Source organism: Lates calcarifer, linkage group LG13, assembly GCF_001640805.2.
Source record: "Lates calcarifer isolate ASB-BC8 linkage group LG13, TLL_Latcal_v3, whole genome shotgun sequence".
Classification (NCBI taxonomy): Eukaryota; Metazoa; Chordata; class Actinopteri; family Centropomidae; genus Lates; species Lates calcarifer.
Genome location: NC_066845.1, coordinates 19,793,599 through 19,820,468, shown reverse-complemented (window position 1 = coordinate 19,820,468; position 26,870 = coordinate 19,793,599). Strand labels below are relative to the sequence as shown.

At 41.4% G+C, this 26,870-nt stretch overlaps 4 protein-coding genes across 4 annotated transcripts; 3 read left to right on the top strand and 1 right to left on the bottom strand.

The window, feature by feature from the left end:
- Positions 1-1,971: 1,971 nt before the first annotated feature.
- myl2b (myosin, light chain 2b, regulatory, cardiac, slow) lies at positions 1,972-5,064 on the top strand. The gene is made up of 7 exons (XM_018669766.2): positions 1,972-2,136; positions 3,399-3,488; positions 3,590-3,665; positions 4,087-4,191; positions 4,326-4,404; positions 4,481-4,529; positions 4,617-5,064. The coding sequence occupies exons 1-7, from the start codon at positions 2,134-2,136 to the stop codon at positions 4,719-4,721; spliced, it is 507 nt and encodes a 168-aa protein (XP_018525282.1). The 5' UTR covers positions 1,972-2,133; the 3' UTR covers positions 4,722-5,064.
- Positions 5,065-6,434: 1,370 nt separating this feature from the next.
- Positions 6,435-10,233, top strand: ppp1cc (protein phosphatase 1, catalytic subunit, gamma isozyme). The gene is made up of 7 exons (XM_018668509.2): positions 6,435-6,837; positions 7,252-7,383; positions 7,545-7,775; positions 7,947-8,051; positions 8,346-8,569; positions 9,009-9,143; positions 9,557-10,233. The coding sequence occupies exons 1-7, from the start codon at positions 6,783-6,785 to the stop codon at positions 9,644-9,646; spliced, it is 972 nt and encodes a 323-aa protein (XP_018524025.1). The 5' UTR covers positions 6,435-6,782; the 3' UTR covers positions 9,647-10,233.
- Positions 10,234-10,387: 154 nt separating this feature from the next.
- pptc7a (protein phosphatase targeting COQ7 a) lies at positions 10,388-19,271 on the top strand. Its single transcript, XM_018668510.2, has 6 exons — positions 10,388-11,281; positions 12,351-12,530; positions 14,410-14,608; positions 16,659-16,782; positions 16,870-16,999; positions 17,089-19,271. Exons 1-6 carry the CDS (start codon positions 11,080-11,082, stop codon positions 17,145-17,147), a joined length of 894 nt encoding a protein of 297 aa, XP_018524026.1. The 5' UTR covers positions 10,388-11,079; the 3' UTR covers positions 17,148-19,271.
- Positions 19,245-26,035, bottom strand: rad9b (RAD9 checkpoint clamp component B). The gene is made up of 11 exons (XM_051075117.1): positions 25,907-26,035; positions 25,496-25,566; positions 25,121-25,258; positions 24,822-24,936; positions 24,472-24,571; positions 23,969-24,075; positions 23,675-23,781; positions 22,739-22,803; positions 22,350-22,469; positions 20,675-20,897; positions 19,245-20,085 (listed from the first exon to the last, which is right to left on the bottom strand). The coding sequence occupies exons 1-11, from the start codon at positions 25,938-25,940 to the stop codon at positions 19,948-19,950; spliced, it is 1,218 nt and encodes a 405-aa protein (XP_050931074.1). The 5' UTR covers positions 25,941-26,035; the 3' UTR covers positions 19,245-19,947.
- Positions 26,036-26,870: the final 835 nt, after the last annotated feature.

The window sequence follows — 26,870 nt, the reverse complement described above, 5'->3', positions numbered from 1 at the left end:
CTGTTTAACTTTGTCCACCGTGTTTGTTGGCACTCTGTCTGTACAAGCTTAAAATCAGTCACTGTTTGCTGATTGTGAAAATCTGTGCATTTGAAGCCTTCGGCACCTTTATCTCTGACGGGTAGCCTAAAGACTTTTGGCCCATCAAACATTTTGACGTGTCAAATCAGGGAAAGCAAGGTGGAAATAATAACATTAACAATGTAGGTGTTCCAGTAAGTCATGCCTGTGAGTCATTACTCACAGTAGCAGGGCCCTTTAACTGGAACATCTAATTGCAGCGCAACTTTAATTAAGGTTATTAATCACACCTGTGCTTTTCATGCTATGACGAGTGAAAATGTTTGCTGTGGAAGAGGCGTGTTTCAGTCATTAACTGGGAAGTAAACAGTCGTAAAAGCTGAATGACACAAAATTCAAATCATCACCTTAAAAGCATCTCACTACCTCTCCAACCAACTGACCTGTGTGCTTTTCATCTGCTGTCCTGGTTGTTTGAGAAGTGCAGACCTAAATTTGGATGGTCTGAAAGGTCATCAAAGGTCTGCTGTATTTGATAAAAGGTTTGAATTAAGGGGTTGATTCACCCAAATGAAAACACACACACACACACACACACACACGTGTTTGGTGAATATATATTATACTATACTAGTTTACGTCTCAAATTAAAATATAAAACATAATGTTTTATGTTAAAAGAATATTAAAAAAAAAAAAAAACCTTTGTGAAACTCAAAGACATTGAAAGAAACTGACAGACATGTTTTAACATTAAAACAATGCGGGGTACATCTCATGTGGTTTGCTTGTTAAAAAGGACATTTATTCTCTGAAAAATTCAGAATCTATGAACCTGCAGATATTTTTCATTTCCAAAGTTTGATTGCTGGGCACAAGATATCTCCTTCTTCACTGGAAAGTCCATTCTTAGTAAATGTGTGCTGCAAGTTTTAGGTTTCTACATATCATTTCACATCATTTGCACTAATTTGCATATCGGCCCGTGATTGGTTTCCAAACTAGTTGTGAAGTCACAAAATCATGCTCACACGTACATGTGTTAAACTGAGATTTGAGTTGAGCACAGAACAAATGACTAACAGATGAACGTGCAAACAGTCTTCTGGTGTCAAACTCTGCACATACAGTGTGTTATTCTGCACAGTGAAGCTCACGCATCCAAGTGAACTAATAATAAGCAAAACACATTTTTGTTTGGAAGGGGATTTTAAAATGTTCACTCTGAGTGCGTGAAGTTGATTTAGTTATTTTTTTAGGCTGTGGATTGTTATATTAGCTTTCATGACATTGAAAGTTATTGCTTTTATGCACAGGTTGGATTCAGATTAAGAAATAAGTTTATAAATATGGAACCGGACTTTTACATATACCTCCTTTGATTTTTGACTCCTCACTTGAAATCCACCAAACTTGTCCATTATCATCATAAACATTTCACATCATATGCCATACACTGCTATATATAATGAAAGAAATATGTCTAGTTAAGAACACAGTGCCAGGATCTGTGGCTGACTGTGACACTGTCTGAACTGGAGAGTTATTGTCCAGCGTTGTTGTAAGTGAAAAACTAGACATTGTTCATGAAACATATCATATGAACTATGTTCCCTACTAACATTTTCCACAGCACAGCAGGCTGTTTACGATCAAGACTTTCTGGGGCTCTGACAGCTTTAGCTAACAGTTCCGTTTATTGTGCTACCAAGAAACAGCTCCCATCTGAGCATAGCTCAGGTCCCAGCAGAGTACTAACAGGACAGCTGGATGATGGATCCCATCAAGTGCAGCTGTCAGTCACTAACACAACTGTCCTTTCTGAGCCAAAGCTATGTCCTGTTGTTATTCTTGGGTCTCAGTAATGGGGTATGTGTGTTTGGCTATTATCCCTAAATCTCATGAACTCTGACAATGGTGGCTGGTGGCGGTGAGGGAATAGTCCATTTTACCTGGGTCTCTGCCTAAAGAAGGCATGGAGTATTTATAGCCCATAAGCATGCACTATTATAGAGGGGAGAGGGGTCAGTATATCTAGCCCTTGTTTTGTGTGCCGCTCCATCATAAAGCAGCGAGGATACTGCTTAGTCCTCATCCAGCTACCACTGAAATATGGTGAGTGGACGCAGATTTCATTGCATTTCATTTTGTCTACAGCACCACCAGACTATAAGGAGACATTCTGCTTCTGCTGCATGATTATTGTGTATATTATATACTGTATATTTTGTATTCATATGTCATGGCATGATTTGATGAATTGTACATCTTGCTCTGCCCACACCAATGATAATGAATCAATACCCTCCATGACTATATGCTTATGGGTACTGAATACAGATCACAGATCACAACAAAAATCATTCAATGATGATTTATTGATTATTTTTGTCTACTCACAATGATTAAAATTTAAAAATGAGTTAGTGATTGTGGTATGCAGAGGAAAGGAGAGCAGACAAGGAGAGGAGAAGAAAAAGTTGGGGAGGGAAGGAAAAAAGTATAGAACAGGGAGAGGGGGAGAGAAAAGGAGAAGAGTTAAACAAGGACAGAAGAGGAGGAGAGGGGAAAGGAGAGGAGGAGAGGAGGCAGAGGAAGGGAGAGGAAACAAGGAGAGGAGCAACAGGTACAAATCAAGAGTAATGACGTATTTTCTAATTTTGAACATTAAAGTTTCTGTCCCCTCATCATCAGTGAGCAGTACCAAGAAACAGCAAATTCTGCCTCACATCCCATGATTGCATGAATCCTCTTAAAACAAAATAAAGAAATAAATGAAGCTGAGCACCAGAGGTCCCGTCCATGAGATATACAACTGCTCGAGAGCTAATCCACAACAAGGGTTAGACAGCAGCTGTCGAGAGGCCCGCGAATCCAAGCAATATGATGTCATTCCTCTGCATCCCCTTACACTGTTTTTCACAGTTCCTTGGCAGTCGTGTAAATAGCTCAACATAATCCTTGCCTCTGAGGGATTTTTTGATCAAACAAGGCACAGTGTACCATCCTGTCATCACCCAGGCCCTATAGAATAATCCCCCATGTGATCCTGGAACTGTGGGAGTGCAAGCGGCGGACCACACCCTCCCCAGGCTTTAGTCTGCATTCTCACAAAATTGGGGGCTCGAGTAAATATTTCCATAACAAACTGACAGTGTTTGTAATCCTCCCTAATGAAATGCGTGCCACGCTATAAACCTTGCCTGTTGTGCAATTAATGCCCCCCACACTCTGTAAGTTTGCAGATCATTGGCTCGTTATCATAAGCACATGTGTCACAGTAAAACCGATAATGAGTGAAGCTGAAGCAGAGAGCCAGGTGATGATTGTGCCATTAGTATTGGATCTAATTAGAGTGTCATTGTCAAACCCTGCAGGCACCCAAGAAAGCAAAGAAAAGAGCAGAGGGAGCCAGCTCCAATGTCTTCTCCATGTTTGAACAGGCCCAGATCCAGGAGTTCAAAGAAGTCAGTGCTTTGCCAAACTTTTTTTTTCTTTTTTTTTTATATTGAGTCTGTGGTGAATGCTTACTGTGCATACTGTGCATATAACAATATGATTTGTGCAGGCTTTCACTATCATGGACCAAAACAGGGATGGTTTCATTGACAAGAATGACCTGAGGGACACCTTTGCAGCTTTAGGTGAGACTACCTGTGTGTCTGTTCATATGAATATGTCTCTTTTGTGTTGTGAGGGTTTCATATTGTCATATTGTATATACAATAAGTCTACCCAAATGTGAAACTTATTAGTGCTCAAGCAACTGGTTGATTGATAGAAACTTGTTTGATAATCATGTAATGTTTGAAGTAATTTTTCCAAACAAGAATGTCAAAGATTCCCTAGATCTAGCTTCTCAAATACCAAGACTTTTCCTTGTCTTAGCTGGTATATCTTTGGATTTCAGGAACACTGTCATGGACATTTTTCACTGTTTGACATTTTATTGACCAAACAATTTATCAGTTAATCAAGAAATAAGCAGCAGAATAGTCAATAATGGAAATAATCGTTAGCTACAACCTTAAAGTCTGTTCCATCTTATCTGCCATCCTTGTCTAGGCCGTTTAAATGTCAAACAAGAGGAGATTGATGATATGCTGAAGGAGGCACCAGGACCAATTAATTTCACAGTCTTTCTCACCATGTTTGGAGAGAAACTAAAGGGTGAGCAGGCCGTTCTGTATAGTTCAGGGCATGATTATATGTGTAAACAATAGAATAATTAACAATGACCATGGTGATTTTTGGAGAAAGATGTAATTTTTCATCAACTCAGAGCTGCCACTGTTGATCTGTAGGTGCTGACCCAGAGGAGACCATTCTCAACGCTTTTAAAGTCTTCGATCCTGAGGGAAAAGGAACATTAAAGAAAGACTTGTGAGTAACCGCCCAGTACACTGTGTTCAGTGAGGTGGATGCCCAGGCTGCTCATCATCACTGCTTGTCTTCACAGTGTCACAGAGATGCTGACGACCCAGGCAGACAGGTTCTCCCCTGAAGAGGTTAAAGCTCTACCTCTGACAATATTACAATGTTTTTTTTAATTCAGTCAAAAAATCTAAGAATTCATTTTTATTTCTTGCTGATAGATGGAACAGATGTTTGCAGCATTCCCTCCAGATGTGGCAGGAAACCTCGACTACAAGAACCTGGTCTATGTCATCACACATGGTGAAGAAAAAGACCAAGAATAGACCAGTTATGCCTGAAATTTCCCTCTGGATATTTAAAGCAATGGGTCATGTTTGTGTCAAGATACTTACATGAGCACACAGACTGGAGCAGAAGCAGAGTGCTAAACATTTCAGCTTTGATTTTTTTTTTTTCATAATTGTGTATTAGTGTATGAATTATGTATTGATTAATTATTATAATATGTATAAGAATGGATATTGTCACGTTAGGCATATGTAACTGCTTGATATGTAGTAGGTGAAATTAAAACTTTATATAACTACAGAAAGGGAAATGTTTAATATGTTTTGATATTACATGCTATTTTCTGTGAATCAATAAAGAAAGGGAGAGTTGATATCACTGAAGAAGATGTCTACAACGATCTATCCACATCTACATTTGCACTATGGCTGTGGTTATGAAGTTTTGATGACGAGGGAGATTTCCAGTGGCAAAGAGATTAAACGTGCAGGTCTGCGGAAGTTGGCTAATCCCATTGTGAGAAACAACAATAATTCCTTTCTATTTGGCTCCACAACGATAGATTGGTGTGTGGATTTGCTACCCCCATAGTTTCAGCAGAAAAGCCTTTTCAGTAGTGATATTTAATTAGTTGTGTGTAGTCATTTGAGTTTTAGTGCAGTGCTGACTGTGCAGCAGTGGACTCAAATACAGACCAGTGGAGCTCAGCATCTACAAGTCCCTCTGTCCCAGTGTAAACTGTTAACTATATAAATATAGAGAGGAGAACAACTGGAAATGTTAAAAGGAAAATATGAAATATATCTGTATGTCCAATCAAAAAAGTTAAAGGAAGTAGTTTCCTTCATTATGTCTTACAGATTTTGAAGATAGCACAGTGTCTATTGAGGGATGTACTCCTCCCCTCCTCAAAGTGCCCTGCTTTTTCTATAACAGTAACCTGAAGAATATTTAAATACATATAGTATAGTAAATTCATATGTATAGATTTAAATTTTTCCATTAGCTTATTTTTGATGGAATGGAGACTTTCATCCCATTTGTCTACATTTGTGTTACATTTGTTAAAGGGAAGTTTTGCCACATTCTACATTTATTTGACTAAAGTATTTGTTGCTTTAGGAATCATTTTTTACATTAGTTACACTGAAGTCTCAAAGCGGTACTCTGCACTCAAAACTAAATTTAGCATGTATGTATATGTATTTAGCAAGTATGAACAAGAAGTATGTAACGCTGATATCCATATATGATACAGCCCATGATTACTGCCAGAACACTTGAGAGCTCTACTTTAGTGTTCAGACCGGCCTCTTGTGAGCACATCCATGTTTACCATCCACTGATTTTTAGTTAATAGAATCAAAATACTTCACTTATTACTGCATCATTGTGAATTGTACCATTGTACCTAAAATACTGCATAATTACCTGGTAAATACTTGGCCTTTTTCAGTGCTTTGTTGTCATCACTACTATAGTTTTGTTGAGGACTTACCAATAATTGGACAACTGTATAATTACCCTGGGACGATACCAAAGCCCAGGGGGTTTGTGTATTGGTTTCTGAGAGCTAATGCTCATAACTGTTTAATAATCAAGTTGACGAGCTGGTATTTTTCATCTATTTTACATTCTTACATTCGCGTCCATATCGATTTGAATGGCTTAAAGACTTTTTCTCCATCCAGTACAGTAGGGGGCAGCAGCGGAGCAGCTACCAGCAGCCTCCTTAAAACAGCTGGCTAGCTGTACAAGGTGCGGCACAGAAAAACAGAGACGGGACACCATCACTAGCTAACAGCTAGTGCGGCTGACGTTTATTTTTTTTAGTCCCCATATCTCAGCAAAACGCAACATTGGATGTAGATTTTTTTTAAACTGTGATGTTTAAGTAGCTTATTAGATTGTCCAACGTGTCAACGAGCAGCTAAACAGAAGCAGGGTCACATCAACATCTTTACCCTCACCCGGAAAATCAGCGAAGCTAACATTAGGTAGCTAATGCTAGGATAGCTAGCGGGCTAGCTTTCATCAGTGTGTTAACGCCAAGACCTAGATTTGACTGAGCCGGTTTTATTAACGCCAACGTTGCAATGGCTGATGTTGACAAGCTCAACATAGATAGTATCATCCAACGTCTTTTAGAAGGTAAGGAAAAGTGAAAATATAAAATACAAAACACCGCCTCGATTATTTGCATGCTGTTGTGACAGACGCTAACAGTAGACAGGCGGCTAAAGCTGTACTGGCGTATGTTTATCAACATCTTGTAAAATGGCTAGTCGTATTAACTAGCCTGGTTTGAGACGCTAGTGTATCTGAAGGACACGAACGACATGTACTTGGTCAAATGCACACTGTATTTCACACACACACACTCACACTCACACTCACACTCACACACCAACACCAACATTGCGCATTCCGGCGCGGCATAGCTTTCTGTATGCTTACATATTGTACCATTCAGACTCAACACAGAAATGCTGTACCAGGAAATGTAAGCGTGGCTATAACAGCTATTGTTTTTGCTGATGCTCTGTTTGTGTTTTCGTGTTGCAGTCAGAGGGGCAAAGCCTGGCAAGAATGTGCAGCTGCAGGAGAATGAGATTCGTGGATTATGTCTCAAGTCCAGGGAAATCTTTCTCAGCCAACCCATTCTCCTGGAGCTGGAGGCCCCTCTCAAAATTTGTGGTAAGGAACATTTCTATGTATGGATCAATGATTAACTGACTGATTACTGGTGTCCTTTACACATTACACCAAAAAGATGATGAGAAATGATTGACTCAAAAGACATCTATGTGTGATTCAGTCTGGTGCTGTGGGTGCATTAATTTATTGTTGTCCTGCAGGTGACATCCATGGGCAATACTATGACCTGCTGAGGCTGTTTGAGTATGGGGGCTTCCCTCCTGAAAGCAACTACCTGTTTCTGGGAGACTATGTGGACAGGGGGAAGCAGTCGCTGGAAACCATCTGTCTTCTGCTGGCCTACAAAATCAAATACCCTGAGAACTTCTTCCTGCTGAGGGGAAACCATGAGTGTGCTTCGATCAACAGAATATATGGTTTCTATGATGAGTGTGAGTAATTTATACTGAATTTGTTCACAAAAAATATGTTGCATCATAACCAGTTTCACAATTTTGTATTTTCATGTGTCTTAAATGCACTCACCAGCTAAACGTTTAATTGTTTAGTCTCCACCTGTGAAGTAATGACGTATTGAAATCTGCTTTGTTGACTTGTCTCAGGTAAAAGAAGGTACAACATCAAACTCTGGAAGACCTTCACAGATTGTTTTAACTGCCTCCCTATTGCTGCCATTGTTGATGAGAAGATCTTTTGTTGCCATGGAGGTGGGTTTTGTTTTTTAAAGATAAAAGCAACATTTCAAAGTGCAAAATTTGATAAGTTCTCAGTATGCGTATATATTATTTATTTATTTTTGTTATATATTTCTAATAACTCCACTGTGGTCAAGTTTTATGTAGAGTGTCCAAAGTAGTCTACCTTTGACGTCAGACTTTCTTGTTTGTCCTTGAGTTGTGCTGTCTCTGCAGTTTGTCAGCTGACGTAGGCTTCACTCATGTAATAGCTATTGACCTCAATATCAGTGTGTTTATTTGTACTTTTACTGCCGCTCTGTTTAGGACTGTCACCTGACCTTCAGTCCATGGAGCAGATCAGACGCATCATGCGCCCCACTGATGTGCCTGACCAGGGTTTGCTGTGCGATTTGCTCTGGTCTGATCCAGACAAGGATGTGTTGGGCTGGGGGGAGAATGACAGAGGTGTATCATTTACCTTTGGCTCAGAGGTGGTGGCCAAGTTCCTGCACAAGCATGATCTGGATCTGATCTGTCGTGCTCATCAGGTAATTACAATTCCCTCTGCCACTGTAAACAGAAATTTGACTGTGTTACGTCGCTGTGTGCTGGCGGGTCACTGGACATGCTGATACGATTGATACAAGGAAAGCAGAACATCACACAGTGTGCAAAGAATGTGAAGTACACACTGTGCACACTGGTTCCAAACCTTTTTGCCCCATGACCCTTGATAAGACAGTGTTTACTTGGTACCCCTGCTTGCATATATCTAGGCATTATGACCAGTTCAAGTTAAGATTTCATTTTATTTTTTTTTGCTTATTCTAAAAAACCTGGAGGGAGTCTTTGAAAAGATACATGATTTTGTGTGGCAGAAACGTTCCGATTTCCTCATGTTCAGCATTATACATGCATTCAATGAGTGCATTCTTAAGTGTGTAAACCTGTCTTTTCTATTATGTTATCTACTTATCTTACTTGCAGGTTGTTGAGGATGGCTATGAATTTTTTGCAAAGAGGCAGCTCGTCACTTTGTTCTCAGCACCTAACTATTGCGGGGAGTTTGACAATGCTGGTGCCATGATGAGCGTGGACGAGACCCTCATGTGCTCTTTCCAGGTGAGGTGCCTTTACTTGTGCATTAAGTATTTTAGGATAAAATGCACTTTTATTTGACACACTGGATAACTGTAAAATACTGCTCTATTAAACAATGATAAAATACACTGAATTTGGTTAGTACTGTGTAAAAGGTATTAATAATATGTTAGTCCCTAGTGTTTATTGTGTAAGTCCTTAATCCTTTTGTTGTACATGCCAGGCCAATAGTTAGAGCTTCTACAAGAATTTATATCAAGATGTGGAAAAAATGCCAGTAAATCTCTTATTGCAGATATAATATTCATTAAAAGGAAAAAAGTAAGTTAACTAGAAATGGAAAAATATTGAAAATACACATCACAAATGTCCAAAATGTTTTATTACAATACAAATCATGCTTTCCTTCAATATTTCAATATTTCCTTTTGTAGATTTTGAAACCAGCTGAGAAGAAGAAGCCCAACGGCAGCCGTCCTGTGACTCCACCTCGCAACATGGTCACCAAGCAAGCCAAGAAATGAGGGCCCGGGTGGGGTGGGGGGGTTAATGGCTGGAGTCTCACTCCTCTGTTCTGCTTTCGTCTTCTGCATTTGAAGGATTGGTTATCCTTCATGCTGCCAATACTGAAAAGATATCCACTCCTTCCCGATGAAAGCAAAATATTTTGTTGTTTTGTCCACAGGGGTAAATTGATATGTCACCATGAAAACCTCAGGTGTTTTGCACTCCATTTTGCAGCTAGTCTTTGCCACATATGACTGTTCAATCAGGAAAAATGTAACAATACGGCTACGTATGCACAGGAATGCCTTGTTTGAAGCTGTGCACAATTTTCCAGTTTGTTTCATGTCTTGTTCATTTGTTATCTTTTTCTCACTGTCAGTAATGGGTATTAATGGCTATAAAACCTATGGGGAAAGTCACAAACACCTGTTTACTTCTGTAAAACTTTATTTACAGTTATTTTACAGTCAGTGTCGTAGGACATTGATTCTACACTGCATCATCACATTTTTAAACAAGTCTCGTGCTAAATTAAATGAATAAGAAAGCACTCTTGTAATGTCTAAATCTTTCTAATAAACTTTGAGTGTATTTTAGGGGGCAATTGGTATCTGGATGTCATTTGTTTCTAAACAGCTTGCTTTTTAACAATCACAAATATGTAATATATGTAATACAAAATGAAACTTCTTCTCGACAAAAAGGTCAACACCCACAAGGGGGAGACAGAATATAGTGCAAAGTACAGTTCAGACAGAGAGGGGCAAATTGTAGAAGAGGTGAGAAATTACATATTTTTTTTATTTGTGTATTTTTTCTGAAATTGTCTGTCTCTATTTTTTATGGCACGAATTTATTATTACGTGTCTTTTTTTTCTTATTCTGCAAATATGTATTTTCAATTAGTTTGTCCACAAAAACAATTATGTGGCCATAAAACTGGTGTGGTTTTATTAGTTCTAAAAAAGACGTAAGCTTGACTGTAGGTGATATTTCCTTATTAGGAAACGTAGATTGCGTAATGTTGTCTGACGTCAGAGCAGTCACAAGACCTGGCTAGCAGAGCAGAATGTGTGCGAAGCTTGAGAGCAGCTGGTCCGCATTTTGTGTTAAGTAGTGTCTCAGAGGCAGAACTGGCAGCATGGCCACGGAGAACCAACACTTAGGGGTCTTCTGGAGCGGACGAGGTGACTGTTGTCTGTGAATTTCTCTCAGTTCTCACGGCGCAGGATTAAAGCTCCTCGAGGCTGTACTTATTATATCAGCAGAAGGCATTGTCTATGCGTGCGTGGCGGCTGTTGTTGTCGGCAGCAGTGTCTGGCTAGCTCAGCCGCACATCTTCAGCCTGGTTAGCAAGTTAGCAAGCCAACATTGTGTGCTTACATCGACGCTAAGCTAGCAGGGGTTGCTAGCTTGGCCGGTTCGTGCGGTGGGAGCTGGTGTGCAGGTGATGTTGTCCGTGCTGTCGTACGGTAGACTGGTTGCCAGAGCTGTCATCGGCGGACTTTCTCAGACAGACAGCCGCGACTACAGCCTGGTGACAGCGAGCTGCGGCTTCGGCAAGGATTTCCGTAAAGGCATCCTGAAGAAAGGGATGTGCTATGGGGACGACGCGTGCTTCATAGCCCGACACAGGTCCGCCGATGTTTTGGGTGAGTGTCTTATTTGTTTGCTGTAGAAACATTAACCAAGCAATGCGACATCACTCTGTTTAACACTGGCTATGACGTAAATGACAGGTCAAAGGTCACCACCTTTAGCTGAAACGTACTACATCTTAAGCTATCTTAAGCTTGTGGATGCTGCTGGAACTTGTGAATTTATTGAGTGTCTTCATCCTGAGTTAATGAAGACAAACATGGAAATGTAAATAAATCAGGCCATCCTTTCACCATCTCAGGTTATTTTTGGAAGATTTTTGAAGGTTGATTAGTTGCAAAGTTGTGCGTCTGCTTTAGCAGGCCAGCTTCTCTGTTCTGGCACAGGTTGGGGAGACGCAGAGGGCCATCCTTGTATGGTCAGTGGAGCAGAAACTGGCGTCCTTGAAGTAATGGGACTAAAGTTTCCTTTCTAGGAAAATCTTGGACCTGTTCCTATGGGAACAAGCACATTTATTAACCTACAAATCAACTTTCTGTAGAAAGATGAATGAAGGCTTCAGTTGAGGATGGATACTGTGTATTTAAGTACGGGTACAGAGTTTTAGGTTTTGAGAGAGAAAGAGACAAGACCTAAAATGCATTGTATCACATAAAATGTAAAATAAGGTCTGGTGATATATAATTAATTTAAATAACTGTTAACCTTTGTAGATGACCAGATAGACTCATACACATTGTAAGAAATAATAATAAGAGTGTGATAGGTCAAAGACAAACTTCAAAAATACAGGTTGTTTCACACAGTCTGTGACAGTTCTTTCATTTCTTGAACACTGTCTGTTTTTTTCTGTACTGGATGTCCTTGTTGCATCTTGGTGAAAGTGCCCATTGTTTTTTCTTTACTGTGCAGCTGCATGACATTTTTCTTGTCTCATTTGAGAACAAGTCTGAGGAATGTCAAAAATGATTACTGCATGTTTGAGCTCATTTTCACTTCAAATGTTCACTTACTGGGGATTAACAGGCAGCTTTGTGTACAATATGTACATGATGGAAGCTGGGTTTTTGAAAGTAAAATAAACACAAAAAATATTTGCAGTCAGCACCTGTCTGTTTTTAGGTGTGGCAGATGGAGTAGGCGGCTGGCGAGACTATGGCGTGGACCCATCACAGTTTTCAGGTACGCTGATGAGGACATGTGAGAGGCTGGTGAAGGAAGGACGCTTTGTTCCCAGCAACCCTGTGGGAGTCCTGACGACCAGCTACTATGAGCTGCTGCAGAACAAAGTGCCACTGCTGGGTGAGTGAAGCCACCGGAAACACAGGATTTCAGTGTTCAGAGAGAGCCATGCCCACTTAATTTTATTTTAAAGGCACATTAAAGTAGAGTGGACTGTATCATGCATTATAGAATACTTTATTTTTCTGCGTATAAATATTCCGGTTTCTAACCAGTGAGTGGAAAAGCAGACAGTGGACATCTGCCATGTCCACTGTCTGCTTTTCCACTGTCTGCTTTTTTGCTACTACACACACGGGTACTTATCTTACTCCATGCCCATCATCTTGTTTAAAAGCTCACTTAACTAATTTAAAGCATCCTAAGCCATGCACTCTGCTGTACAGTGTATGTCAGTCTGCACTGTGTAAAGGCATATTGTGCCTACCCACGAAAAGCAGTGCATTTTCCATGTGGTTTGGCCCAGAGTACACTATGTAGGGCTAGGTTGTTTATTTCCGTCCGTTCAGTTTAGTAGTGGCTAGATGGAGATATTTGAATCATGACTCAGAGAACAGCCAGATCCCATTAAGAAGTCCTGGGAATGTCCCGAGTCCCGACCTGCCCCATGCAGTTCACCTCCAGAATCCCTTTCCTCCCTCGCACCACTTCCTGACAACAAAGCGTGCACAAACATGTAGCATCAGCAAACAACTGTTTTACCAAATAGATTGTTGTCTCTGTGTGTTTCAGTACTTTTCCACCCTGTTATCACATGTGCGGCAGGGGAAACAACACTGTATTGTGCTGTTACTTCACGGCAGAGGGAATGTTCTTGAGGCAGGCAGTGTGTGTAATTGTACTGCTGGAGAGAAAACAGAGAAGAAAGGGAGTGAGTCACAGTGCGTGAGGGGGTTTTGAAGGTTGATCCCAGAGAGCATATTTTAGTGTGCCAGATGAATCAGCAGCAGGGTGTGGCCACACGCTGTCCGCCTGCCTCACCAGCTCATGTTTCCTCTTCACCATTGCCCAGATGGAACTCTGAAATTTATTAAAACTGCTGTGATGATTGTGGTATGTCAAGTTTGGCGGGGTACACCCTGTACGGATCACCAGGCCATCGCAGGGACAAATATAGACAAACAACCATTTTGACCTAATTTAGATGAATGTCTTTACCCGGAGTGTAAAGACCCGGAGAAGTTAGTACCCGGAGAGAACCCATGCAAGCACAGGGAGAACCTGCACATCCACACAGAAAAGCCCAGGCTCAAACCAGGGCTCGAACCCGGAACCTTCTTGCTGTGTGAGGCAACAGTGTTAACCACTGGACCACCATGCCACCCAATCATCCAGATATTTTAATGAAAAGGCAAATTTCAAGACATTTCTTCATTATAGGCATTATTTTACAGAAGATATTTTGACAAGTCACAGAAGGAAAAGCACAGGTATAAATAATGAAATGTCTGATGGCCGAATTCCATTTAACTGTTTCAGTTTCAGGGTCTTGTTGTTGTTCACGATGGCTCATTATCATATTGTCATGGTTTACTAGGACACTTCAATAGAGCAATCTCATTAATGTCCTATAGTACCATCTGTGCTTACACAGTGTTTTTCCTGAAAGTCAAAAGGACTCACATGTGGAACCTGACTTTCACTGACACACCTTTATGAAATGGTGAATTGATGTTACTGTATTTGCCGCCAAACAATATTTACCCATCGTGACCTGTTCCTGAAATTTCATTTGCACCAGCTGTTCCATGTTATAGCAGCTTGACATGGTTGCAGCCTGCAGTGAATGCATGATAATGTTAGAACGCTAATCTATTCTAATTGTAAAATGACACACAATTTGCCCTCTACGTGCATTTTATTTTTAGGATATTTCAAAACTTTGCACTGAAATTGACACGGACAAGAAATGTTTGTGTGTGTGTGTGTGTGTCTACAGGTAGTAGCACGGCCTGCATTGTGGTTTTGGACAGGCAGAGTCACAGGTTGCACACAGCTAACTTGGGAGACTCCGGCTTCCTGGTGGTGCGGGGAGGAGAGGTGGTCCACCGCTCAGATGAGCAGCAGCATTACTTCAACACGCCCTTCCAGCTGTCCATCGCTCCCCCAGGGGCTGAGGGGGCCGTCCTCAGTGACAGGTGAGACACCCAACAGGCATCTGCTGCACACACATCTGAACTGGTCTGTTGAGCATGAGCAGGGAGGGGAGTGTACTTAGTAGTTAATGGAACAGCTGATAGAGAGGACATGGACATTATCACTTGTGATAAAGCCCTACACATCCTGATAACAATACACATGCACACATAACAAAGGTGCTTAGCTGTAATAAACTGCCCTGCAGAACATTTTGTTGTGTCTGTGTCCCTCACAGGCAGCAGTGTTCAGTGAATGCAGTGAGTCTGCTGTGTTGAGCTGTGTGTAACAGTGTGACAGGGGCTACGTGCTGCTGTGTCTCGTTGGTGTGGCGTGCCAAGCAGCAGCACTGGAGACATCAGTAGAGTGCAGGGCAGGCGTTGGATGTTTGCCATGTTTTCCCTCTTACCCAGGTTAAAGTCTGCGTGGGTTGATGGGCGAACTGAAGAGTCCACAGCCAATCCTGCACCAGCAGGCTCAGCCACCTTTTCACTTGCTCAGTCTGAGTCAAGCTGATTATTTTGAGCCTCTTAAAAGCGTTTCTCAAAAACTGACTGAGATGAAGCACAGATGAATCTGAACTGCATGTCACTAGTGGAACAGACTGAGAGTGTTTTATTTTTATGTCTCATAAATGACCCCAGTTCAGTTTCAACAGACACATTGAGTTCCAGTAGTTGCTGTGGGTTTAAAGTGGTTCTTGAAATTACACTTTGTTTTTAATTTGTGCACTTTAGCCATTTAGATGAAGGATTTACACAGTGATCTACACTGAGTGCAACAGCAGATTAAGCCTCCAATCCTAAATCACTAACTTAGCAACTAATAGAACAAAGAGGGCAAGGGTCAACACTGAAGTGCACTAACAACTTTCCTGTGACAGAAGAATATAACAAGTGTTTGGAAAAGAGGGAGTGTGTGGAAACAAATACCTGTAGAGGACATTTTCAGGTTCAACATGCAGCTGAATATTTATTTTTAACTCTTTATGGGGAAACTACTGCTGCAAATAATATTGTGGGTATTTATGGGCTTCAAGTGAATAGTTAGGTTGTAGTTTTGTTGCCAGACCATGCTTCACACCTGCAGTATGGTGATCTGCATTCGCATCACATGGCTTGAGGATTATCTTCTGGGTTAGAACTGAAAATCAGCCATTTCAGAGCTATCAGTGTATAATAATATGAGGCGTCTGTCCTTGGCATTTGAGAAATGGCTTTGGCTCATGGATGTGTTGAACACTGGATTCTTAATCCAAACATGGCAGCTCATTCAGTTCAATTAGAGCTGCTCAACAAACATATACGTAGGAACAGTTCCTTCCAATTCCACATGCACTTCTCACTCTAGGTTCCCATATCACATGTGCAGTGGTGTCTGTCTGTGGCTCTACCTGTCTGTATTTCCATGTGAGCTGCAATTTCAGCTACATCAAAATCCTAGCACAGGACAGGCTGTTCCTGGGGGCTTTGGCTCTGCGTGTCATGATGCTGTCCAGACAGTTTGTAATGAATAGCGTTCATGACTGGCTAGGGGCTGTGCAGCAGGGTAAGGGCATCTTCCAAGAAGAAAACTTGACACTGGCAGACTAACTTGGTTCCTGCCTATATGTATTTGTAGCACCCATCATCATAATGGCAGCACCTTCTATTGGACCTGAGTGTCCTTTCCAAACCCCCCATGTGATGATTCCTTGAATTTATCCTCAGCCAGCACATGATTAGGTTTCTGTTGCCAAGGTGAAATATCAGTAAAAATTAGGAGTCTAACTTGTCAGTAAATTTTTTCCACTGGGAGCAGTAATCTGCTGTAATCAGGGAGTATTTCTTAGATAAAGAAGTGGCTGGGTCAGACGTTCAGATTAATCTCTCTGGTCAGAAGGGACAGATTTTCTTTATGGGGGTGTAAAACATAGAGAGAGAGTGAGTTGATGGTTCTTAGTTTGTATTTTTAGTGATGTAAAAAAACATGTCGAAAAACTGAATCACTGAAATTACCAAAAGCATTGCATGTAGTGTTCTCTGCCTGATTTTTCTGTGTCTGTGCCTTCAGCCCTGACGCTGCAGACAGCTCTTCCTTCGATGTCCAGCTGGGTGACATCATCCTCACCGCCACCGATGGGCTCTTCGACAACATGCCTGACTACATGATCCTGCAGGAGCTCAAAAAGCTCAAGGCAAGTCCCATCAGGTGTTTTTGGTGAGAGTGAAATCAAAAATGTCTTGAACACAAACTTCATGCCAGCTTTGTTTTTGCTCCACAGAACGCAAATTATGAGAGCATCCAGCAGACCGCCCGGAGCATTGCAGAGCAGGCCCATGTACTGGCATATGACCCCAACTACATGTCGCCTTTTGCACAGTTTGCCTGTGACAATGGACTGAACGTAAGAGGTGGGTGTCTCAGTTCCACTTAAACCAACATTTTTGACAAACATTTTTGGTGAGCACAGTCCTAACAGGACACTTCTCTTTTTGTCCAGGAGGAAAGCCAGATGACATTACAGTGCTGCTGTCTATAGTGGCAGAGTACACAGACTAGAGTCTGTGTGAAGCTGTGACACGGGGGCATCTGCCTCTGCAGGTGATGGACTTCTTTGATTCCTGCTGGTCAGGATGAAGGACTAATGTCAGATGCTTCCCACAACATCCACTGGTTCTACTCTGCCTCAACCCACAGCTGACCATCACCCCTTCTCCCCCGAAAAGAACTCGTACGTGCCCACCTCTCTGTGATCGTGTACGAGAGTGTTGCTGAATAGAGAGGACCAGAGGCCTGATACATCCTCTTGGCCGGGCTGCAGTGTTGGCATCTTTGCAGTGTCCCAGTGCTCAGTGGATAATCCCATTGGCCAGGATAAGCAGTCATTGGGCATGTTGGAGATGAGGATCCTGTCTGACGAGGATAAGTCGTCTTTCTCTGATGGGTGGTTCGGGCGGGGAGGAAGTTTAAGAGATGGGGGCAGATGTAGCCAGACAGTAGGTGTTAAGTCTGTTAAAATGGCCCCGTGCTGGGCCACTGAAGGGAAAGATACAGTCCACCAGTAGTGTCAAGAAGGGAAGTGCACGGGAAATGGCAGCATGAGGGCTTAATAAATGGGTTGCCTTGTGCAAGCAGATGTTTGTCAAAGGGCCTGAAATCTTTTATGTGGCTGCAGGGAGCATATGTTAGATAGTACGATAGGACTGGTGTGCTGTTCTGGGCTTTTTTGTTAAATGTTTGCAGAAAAGTAGTGTATGTGACATTTGAACACCTGTGGTTAGTTTCTTGGGGCAGGTTGATCCAATATGATTTCATGAAGGAGAATGGCAGCTGCCTTTTCCATACTAGTGCAATTCATGTCTTGCACACTCTTTGTTACTTCATGGGAAGAGTACTTTTTAGTTTAAAAGCCTCTCCAGAGATATATTGTGTCAAACTGATGCCCTCCCTTTAATCTCACAGCTGCTGCTGCTGCTAAAGTCTTGAGTGTGATTATATGTGATGTGTGTATGAATGTGTGTTTGGTTGATGAATGCACTCATGTGCTTGTCAGTGTGTCTATTGATACATGTAGTTAGTGTGTATGAAATGGATGTGAAGGCTACAGACTTCTCCATATCCACTGGGCTGAATTGGTCTTACAGCCTTAAACGCACAAGCTTAAGAAGCATATCTGAAAAAGCTCGACACAGTGGAAGTTGGTCAGGTGACCAAAAGTATTTTTGTAACTTCTTTGTTCAGTGGGATTGTTGAATTCTTTGGGCTGATCACCACATCAGAGTAGCTTTAGAACCTGTTGTTCACAATCAGCATTTCCTTTTCTTCTCTCTCCCCTCTGCTGTAGAGCTCCAATGGCACATTCATAAGTCAGGTCACTGCAGGTTTCAAGTGAAAAATGGTGATTATATTTCCATCACGTCACTACAGATTTGCAATCTACATTTACTGCAACTTTTACCCACAGTTAAAACTATGTCTTTGTAAAATCCATATTTATTGTAATGTTACGATGATGTGCCTTGTATCAGGTGTTGTTGATACTGGCAGAAATGTCCATAATTCCTTAAATGCCCGACTATGCGCTAGGTACAGAGCACAAAGTCTGAAACTGTTAAGTAGCCAAAATGGCTTTCCCATTATACCCTGCTGTCTTAACGCTAGGTCTTCTAAACTACAGCATGTTCAACCTTTTTTCTCCTGAAATCTGCTTCTGTGCACTCGGTCAGGAGCTTAGGAATAGTGATAAAGCCATCCCATGCTTAGAGAAGATCACTGTTTACAATCTGCACTGTCTAATGGACTGTTTCCCAACTTAATCTGACAAATTCACACTGGAAGACTGCAGTGTCAGGTGTCATTTTGAAATGGGGCTGATGGGCATGGAAGAGCAGATTTAGGCAGAGAGAGCAGTGAATGGTCAAAATGTGAGTTCTGTGTATTATAGCACTGAGGACAATCTAAGCAGCCTTAACAATATTACAAAGTAGTTCTCCCAGTCAGATGGTACAACCACTGTTAGCTTTGTGGTTTACTGCTTCCTGACTCACACCTGCCCTGACACTCTTCTCTCGTCTCCCATCGACTTCATCTTCCTCTACTTTGTTACAACCACAGCATGTAAGCTCTGTGAAGAAACATTTTCAAATCTGTACAATATAAAAATAAAGGGTATAGTATTTATTATCCTACTGTGTTTGATGGCTGTGATTTGAGCAGACAGCTGCAATTGGTTTTAGAGCACTATGATATATTTGAGTATTGACAAGAACATTGCAGAGGCATTTTTTTCACAGGTGCAGGCTACGAACCTCTGGGGCTGTATTTTCCCATCATGACCATGGCATTTACCTCTGCATCCAGAGTGTTTACCTCGCTGAATTTAGGCTGTTGTGCAGGCCAGAAAAAGATTATGCTTTAGAACACCTTGTACGATTTCTGTACTCCCACATTCCACAGACATCAGGCATACTATCATCAACACAGGTGTGGCATCTTCAAGCTGAAGCAATGTTTTCACAGACAAGACCTAACAGTCAGAATATATTTTACACACTGAAACTGCCAAAAAAAAAAAAAAAAAATATTGATACGTTCTTTGATAAATCATCATTGCAAATACATTCTCTTCAATTTCCAAATGAACACCATGGAGGAATGTAATACTCTGAAAACAGTTTAAACAAGCCAAGCAACATTTGAGCTATAAACAAAATGCTTAAAACCTACGTAAAATGCAAAGTTCAGTAAATATATATTTAAATAGATCCTCATAAATTGTTGTGACTACCGCTGAATGTTGTGGCCTGCTTTTGGCAGCAGCACAAAAAGTCAAGATGAGAAACGAGTGGCCGCTCTGTTCTCAGAGTGAAGGGCTTCTTGTATAGTCTCCTTCCATATCCTCCTCCGTGTCACTGTAACAAGCCAGAACAGGCAGCCTGGCAGCACAGCCATCATCGTCCTGCTCTGAGGACAAGGCCCTGAACAGGAGGGAGCAGATCTACAGGGGAAAACAGACATCACAGGTTAGTGTGATGTCAATATTTTTTTATTTCAGGGCTGAGGTGTCATTTTAGTTTAATTTATTTGTCTTTATCACGTTTGGATTTTTGCTGAATTCAGAAGTACTCTAATTGAAATTCTCAGTGGTCTCCTGGTCAGATAAGAATTTATTAATCTCTTGATGGGACAAAAAAAAAAAGAAATAAGTTTGCCAGGCCAAAATATTCAGCATAATGGAACAACACCAGGTTCAGCCAGAGAACATGAACAATAGACAATGCAATAAAAATCATAGTTTGGGGTTTGGCTGTGGTTCCAACAGAATAGCTTGGTTCATTATGGTGAGACAGACCACAGACTTCCAGTGTCACCTTGCTCGTCTTCTTCAGTCGTACCTCATGTGGCGAGGCATTATGGCACTATGGGCATACTTCCCAATAGAGGTTCAAGTACAACACTTAAAGCACTTTGGCACTTTACAATGCCACCCAACCTGTCAAGACTGTGGAGCATTCAAGCCTCAGGGAACAAATAGAGGCCGTATGGAGTTCCCAGTGAAAATTAAAAATCAACAGGAAACTTGTTACCGTGGTGGAAGCAGGAGTTGTGGTGGCACCAGCACAAGCCTCCCCAGGTACGCCGAGTCCATCAGGGTTATCAGTCTGAGGTAGAAGCTGTATCAGAGCAGGTGGTTTGATTATAGGGCTGCCCTGGCTGGATGCGATCAGCTCCGTCACAGCAGGAGTATCCTGTGGCTTAGTGCTGTCAGCCCCATGTGAAACCACAGTTAGAGCAGCAGCATCTGCACACCTGTGAACACACACAACACACTCATCTCTGCAACAAGCTGTTGATGATTTTATTATCCAAAGCTAATGATCACTTCCTGGTCGGAGAAACACTGTGTGCACATTGTGGTTGACAACGCCACCCTCCATAGCAGCAAAATATAAATTCTGCTCCTAAGCACAATGAAGTGATACGTCTCAGTGAAACCTGGCTCCTGAGCATGTGGATTATCACTGACCTGGTGAGGAGTGGAGATGGTGGTCAGGCAGTGAAAAGAAGAAGAGGAACACAAAGACCAGAGAGGACATCTTTTTTTTACAGAACTTAATAAAAAGACAGAGAGACAGAGATAGTAATATTAAAAGCACTCACAACACTTTTGTTTGCGTATGAGGTGTGTAGTACGTTCAGATTTTATGGGAATATTATGAACACAATGAATATTTACTTTCACAAAGACATTTGTGAACAGGGTGTGTGGCTCTGTATCAACTGATACTGAAAGTGGCCTTAAGTATGGTATGAGCAGACAACAAAAACTACCCTGCGCATGTAACCACACCACATCTTCAACCTCAGAGGCAACCAGACCAGCGGTATAAAGACGAACACAGCAGGAAGAAGTTAAGCGAGCAAGACGGTTTTTAAGTCTCAAGACAACCTCAGACTTCAGAACTATACTTCAAAAGGCCTTGAGGCATGAGGCAAGTTTTGTTACGAGCATGCCATGAATAACAAAAATGCACTGCAATGTGTTCAGAAACAGCCTGAGTCATTCATGCCAAAACAGAAACTAAAAGTTAAGGAGTGGGGGATGTTATTGAATTCCTGAGCAGTGGGGACAGGAGCAGTGAAAAACTGCCTGCTCGACAGGTCAGCAATGTCTCTGCAGACTCCCAACGGTGCACACAAGCAAACTGAGCTACAAAGGACCCAGATGTTCGACAGGACAGCTGGGACTGGTGCGACAAGATCCGCCCAGTGCCCAAAGTGCAGCACAACAGAGTGCGAGAGAGATAGTTAGCAGAGCAGGACAGTGACACTGGCACAACAGCCAAACAGGCGAGCATAGTGGAGATGAGGGGATTACAGAACGTCACACTGACAAGCTTCTGACCTAAACCCACATGTCCTGGGCTTGCCCTATTTATCTCTGTTACAGACACAAGGCTGGCTGCTGTAACACTATGCCCGCTTAGGAGGCTAAAAACAGTCAGTGAGGGCAAACTGCCTCGACTGAAGCCAGGAGAGAAGCTCAGGTAGAACCTCTGCGGGAAGATTCAATTATACTCTGTATTAGATCTGAGAAACTGGGCCTAGAAAGATTTCAGTCGTTATAAGGACACTGCCTTGTCAAAATAATAATACAAAAAATTTACTCTTATCTGTTCCACTGTGCTGAGGCTATAACAGATACCAAGTGCTGCAGACGAGATTAAAAACAGTGTGACTAGAGGCAACAGTGTTTGTTACCTGGGTGACGAGACTGGGGTCCCTGTAGGCTGAGAGGGGCCGCTGTTTTCAGAGTCAATCAGAGTAGCCAGCACCACGGTGGCCTCCAGAACCATGTCCTCCATGGAGAAACACACAGGTCTACAAAGGACATCATTAAAATCACTAATACTTTTCACAGTTTTACCAGCCAACTGAAAATCTCAGCATAACTGATCACTTGGTAAAAGGGCTGGTAACATTATCAGACTGATCAGCCACAGACAAAGTTTAGTTTAGTAAATTTTGGGGTTGTCTGGTATTAATTACACACTCAGTTTGCAGTGCCTGTGGTACACAGACTGACGTCGGTCTCTGTAACTTGAGATGTGAATGCCACTCAAGCTAATCATGATGGCAGAGACACTTACTTTCCTGCAGCACCGAAATGGACCGACACTGGTAGGCAGTGTGACTCTGCAAAGGACAGAAAACCCTGGAAAAACAGAGCAAGACATTTTTGCATGCATCCATGTCACGACTATAACATTTTAATAGCTGATCATTTCGAGAGCGATGTTGTGGCACGTTTACACTGACTAACATCACAAAAAATATCAATGCTTGAGTAAACTGAGGCAGACTAAAACTTAAAGGCTGGCTTCTAATCCATCCAAACCCGATTTTCCAAAACCGACACGAACAAGACTACTAGGCTGGCTAATGAGGAGCCTCACAGCAGGGTGTCTAAGAAACATTCCAAGACATTAGGGACAAGAGTTGTGGGTGTTAATACAGGTCAAGTCTCATTAACCGTACTAACACAAAGACTGTTTATCCAAATTTCCAAATGGCCAACCAAGTTCTGTTCTGTTTCCTGAACTGAGACAGAAGAGAAATTAAAACTGGGTAATCATTTAAACACTGTAACAAACCACTTTGGATTATTGAGCATACTACTCTGCAAATGACATTATATTCAATGTTTTGCTGTTGTTCTAAATAAAAATAGTTTAAGATGAACCAGCTCTTAAATACAAACACATAACCACTTGGCTTCAAAGTTTCACATTTTGTAATGAACCAAGTAATGCGTAACCTGCCATTCCTGGACCTCATAACTTCAGTTACATTTTACATGAGTCACTTAAGTCACAGTATCTTTGCTATAAAGATGAGTCACAGGGCTGAGGGGAATGTTCACATGAAAATGATACAGAGAGTATCCAGTCTACAGGACCAGAAATATGACCTGTTAGACATGAATGTTCCTGGTGAGCCAGTCACACACACATATACCCTCTGCATACACACACATAATATTCTCATGTGACAGGATAAAGGGAGCCTCCAAAAATAACCATTACCCTTAACTCCTTCAGACAGAAGGTTATGTCCGATTCCATTCCGACCTGAAAGTAGTCAAACTCGTCTGGGTGTAAGGACATCTCAGTGTACATCGTCCTCATGTGATCTATGACTGAAGAAGATCCAAGTCAAATAGTATCTGCACAACATTTTAGTGTTGTGTTGAAGTGGTTGAAGAGTCAAATATGCAGTATTTGCATTATCAGGTAAAGTTGTAAACTGTCAGTCTCAAACATGGTGCAACACAGTATTGTCCTGGGCCTGAGCCAAATCACAGTGTAATGCTAGCTCACCATTTCCACCCTCATAGTAGTTTCTCAGACTGACTCTAAGAGGAGTCATGGATAGAGTGATTTCCTCCTGGGATGCTGGGAAATGCATCACCATATCACCAAGAAGCCTGCAGAGGCAAAGAGCCAAATGAATGCAAACCCTCACAGAATCAAACTAGGAATGAGCAGAGAGCCTTTCTTTAATGCTGTGCTGCTGATGGATGATGGTTTTCATGGGATTCATCTGACCGCCTAGAGTACAAAACACTGTTAACACCCATTCTCTCTCCATAGACTGGGCTGCTGAATCCAGCTGGCAACAACTCTATACCTTACCATTAATTTCACAGCAGATCCACTTGTCGTGAAAAGTTAAAGGTGGATATTTTTTAAAGTCTTACGAGAACTAAGATTTTGTTAGTGTAAAGGGGTCCTATTAAATCACAGGGCCTATTAGTTTATGTGCTGAGTGTGTGTTAAGACTTGCAGGCTCTAACGTGATAACAGAATACTGATGTGCTAACCTGGCAGGTGCTTTCACCACATTGGGACAGAGGTGTGAGGCAAACACTGCCTGCAGAGCTTCACTTTCCTGGAAACGAAGGTTGTGGGTCTTGGTGATGCCTAGCAGAGAAGCAGACAGGATATTTGCAGAACACTGCCCCCAAGTGTTGACAATATGTAATACAGTGTCTGCAGCATACTGTCAAAAAGGGTCATTGTGGTTAAAGAAAACTCAACATTTACAGGAAAAGGTTAAATGTTTCTAGAGGTCCATAAAAAAGAAAGAAGTACAAACAAATAGGTTCCACTAATTCCTAATTCTTTCCTTTACCCACAGTTATTTCATGGTACAAAATGTAATGTTACATACCATGTCTGCAGAAAAACTGGATTATCACTTGGTCACTGGAAGCGCTGAGTGATATCTGACAGCGCTCCACACTACGCTCAATGGAAGTTAAACACCGGAAAAGTGGTAGCACAGACTTAAAAACAAATAGATATGTTTTAGACAAGAATGTTATCACTGTTTGAACACTGTAACAGACACTTTAAAGGAGACCAATTTATTGTGCCTTAGCTCAGTTCTGATTTTATCAGACTTCCACTTCCGTCTCCTATATCCTTAAAAAACTAGTAGTGTCCTGTGCAGTGATTCCACACATATACCTTCATGACCAGTTTGCATTTGATGGTTTCATTGCCCTGCTCTGATGCTGATCCCAAGCTGTAGTGCTGGAAGAACAGTGGGGAGAAGAGGAAGCAGCTATATGCAGAATGAGCAACGTTAACTGACCTCAGCGCCAGCTGTAAGACAGAGACACTCACTTTAGATGCAGCTGGCTGATGCTATTGCCTGAGGTTGCCTGAGAGGGAGAGGCTTCTAGCTGTTGTTGACAGGGACTCAGGAACTAGGAACCTCACGTATAATAACATTTATTCAATTTTAACAAGGGGACTAAAAGGACAGGATTATTGGTTACTCCCCTGGTTAAGGTCAATAATATGTGTTAGTCCCTTCCAGTATCAGTTGGTGCTGCTCACCCCTTTGACCATGGGATCCAACCACAGATCTTCTCCAATCCGTGACAGAGCATGAATGGCCTTTCCAAATGCTGCAACATGAGATGGCCCCACCAGAGTTCAAGGCAGGCAACATACGGTTTACATGTTATTGTAACTTACTAGCCAAAGTATAGTAGGTCAAGTGCCAGCGGGCCTTACTGGGGAAAAAAATATAACATCTCTAAAATACGATAAAATAGGAAGTTAAATAGTAACAACTTAGCTAGCATAATTAGTTAGAAGCTAGAAGTTAAGCTACATTAGCCAAGCTAGCACCAGTCTTTAACATTAATGAATGTTTTTACAAACCTGTTGAGGGCCATTACAACTTAAGACATACACATAGAAATATATATTTACACATATTTTGATAGTCTTCTTTACAACTACCTTTTACACCGTTTCCTTCGAGAACACATTTCATACTTGCTAATGATTCAAACAGGGACTTATAAGTTGGATGGACTTTGGTTTCAATAACGAGGGTAAAAGGAGCTCATTGCGCCGCAAACGGCGCGCAGTAGGTGCTAACATCAAGTCTGGTATGCTAATTGTTTAAAGCTAAAAATACAAATACAGTGATGCTTACATAAGGGCTCCTCTTCAGTCACAAGTAAAATTTAATCATTTTATTAACTTGCTGAAACAGCCTCTAGTTATTTATTTATTTAACTGGGACAGTGAACTTTGCTGTTCATATAACATAGACTATTTTTCATTTGTCACATGCAAGAATATGAAGTTATTAAATATAGTTACTGAGCATACAGAGCAACAATTCATATAAAATTAATGTTGGAAGGTGTACTAGTCAGGACGATTATGTTACATCACTAGTTATAAATTAAAAGAAATAAATAATCATATTGACCATAGCCTCCAACTAACCCCACCCCCAAATGAAAAATACACAAGTCTCAAGTTCTTTAACAAGTTAAGTTTGAAATTTGATAAAGCCCAAATAAAACCTGTATCATTAGAAAGGATACTGTGTATATACATAATCTGACTGATAGAGCTCCAGGACAACAGAATATAGGTTATTCCAATTTTTATTACTGAGCCATGGATAATAGTATGATTAAGTATATAAATACATTTCTTGACAACTGCTACAACTAGACATCCAACAAACAGAACTAGAACTGTAAATCCAATAGTGTTTGTGATATGTATACGTCTGTATAACTGTGACCATTCTTTATTTAGGGACATGTAAAGTCACTGCAACACAATAACATGTGTTAATACAAAGATCAACATAAACACTCACTACAGGGTCATTTAAGCCTTCAAGACAATAAAACCATTTGCCACAGTATTCGTCATCTGTTGACTATTTTAGGAAGTATAA

What these genes read in the sequence shown, in the direction of transcription:
- pptc7a (XM_018668510.2), top strand. Translation starts at nt 11,080, where the DNA reads ATGTTGTCCGTGCTGTCGTACGGTAGACTGGTTGCCAGAGCTGTCATC. An exon ending in CAGGTCCGCCGATGTTTTGG is followed by an intron (nt 11,282 to 12,350) that starts GTGAGTGTCTTA and finishes GTCTGTTTTTAG; the next exon opens with GTGTGGCAGATGGAGTAGGC. An exon ending in AGGAGCTCAAAAAGCTCAAG is followed by an intron (nt 16,783 to 16,869) that starts GCAAGTCCCATC and finishes TTTGCTCCACAG; the next exon opens with AACGCAAATTATGAGAGCAT.
- rad9b (XM_051075117.1), bottom strand. Translation starts at nt 25,940, where the DNA reads ATGAAATGTGTTCTCGAAGGAAACGGTGTAAAAG. An exon ending in GTGGTGAAAGCACCTGCCAG is followed by an intron (nt 24,076 to 24,471) that starts GTTAGCACATCA and finishes TTGCCTCTGCAG; the next exon opens with GCTTCTTGGTGATATGGTGA. An exon ending in TCTGTCTGAAGGAGTTAAGG is followed by an intron (nt 22,804 to 23,674) that starts GTAATGGTTATT and finishes CTGTTTTTCCAG; the next exon opens with GGTTTTCTGTCCTTTGCAGA.
- ppp1cc (XM_018668509.2), top strand. Translation starts at nt 6,783, where the DNA reads ATGGCTGATGTTGACAAGCTCAACATAGATAGTATCATCCAACGTCTT. An exon ending in ATATGGTTTCTATGATGAGT is followed by an intron (nt 7,776 to 7,946) that starts GTGAGTAATTTA and finishes GACTTGTCTCAG; the next exon opens with GTAAAAGAAGGTACAACATC. An exon ending in CCCTCATGTGCTCTTTCCAG is followed by an intron (nt 9,144 to 9,556) that starts GTGAGGTGCCTT and finishes TTCCTTTTGTAG; the next exon opens with ATTTTGAAACCAGCTGAGAA.
- myl2b (XM_018669766.2), top strand. An exon ending in GGACACCTTTGCAGCTTTAG is followed by an intron (nt 3,666 to 4,086) that starts GTGAGACTACCT and finishes ATCCTTGTCTAG; the next exon opens with GCCGTTTAAATGTCAAACAA. An exon ending in ACAGGTTCTCCCCTGAAGAG is followed by an intron (nt 4,530 to 4,616) that starts GTTAAAGCTCTA and finishes TCTTGCTGATAG; the next exon opens with ATGGAACAGATGTTTGCAGC.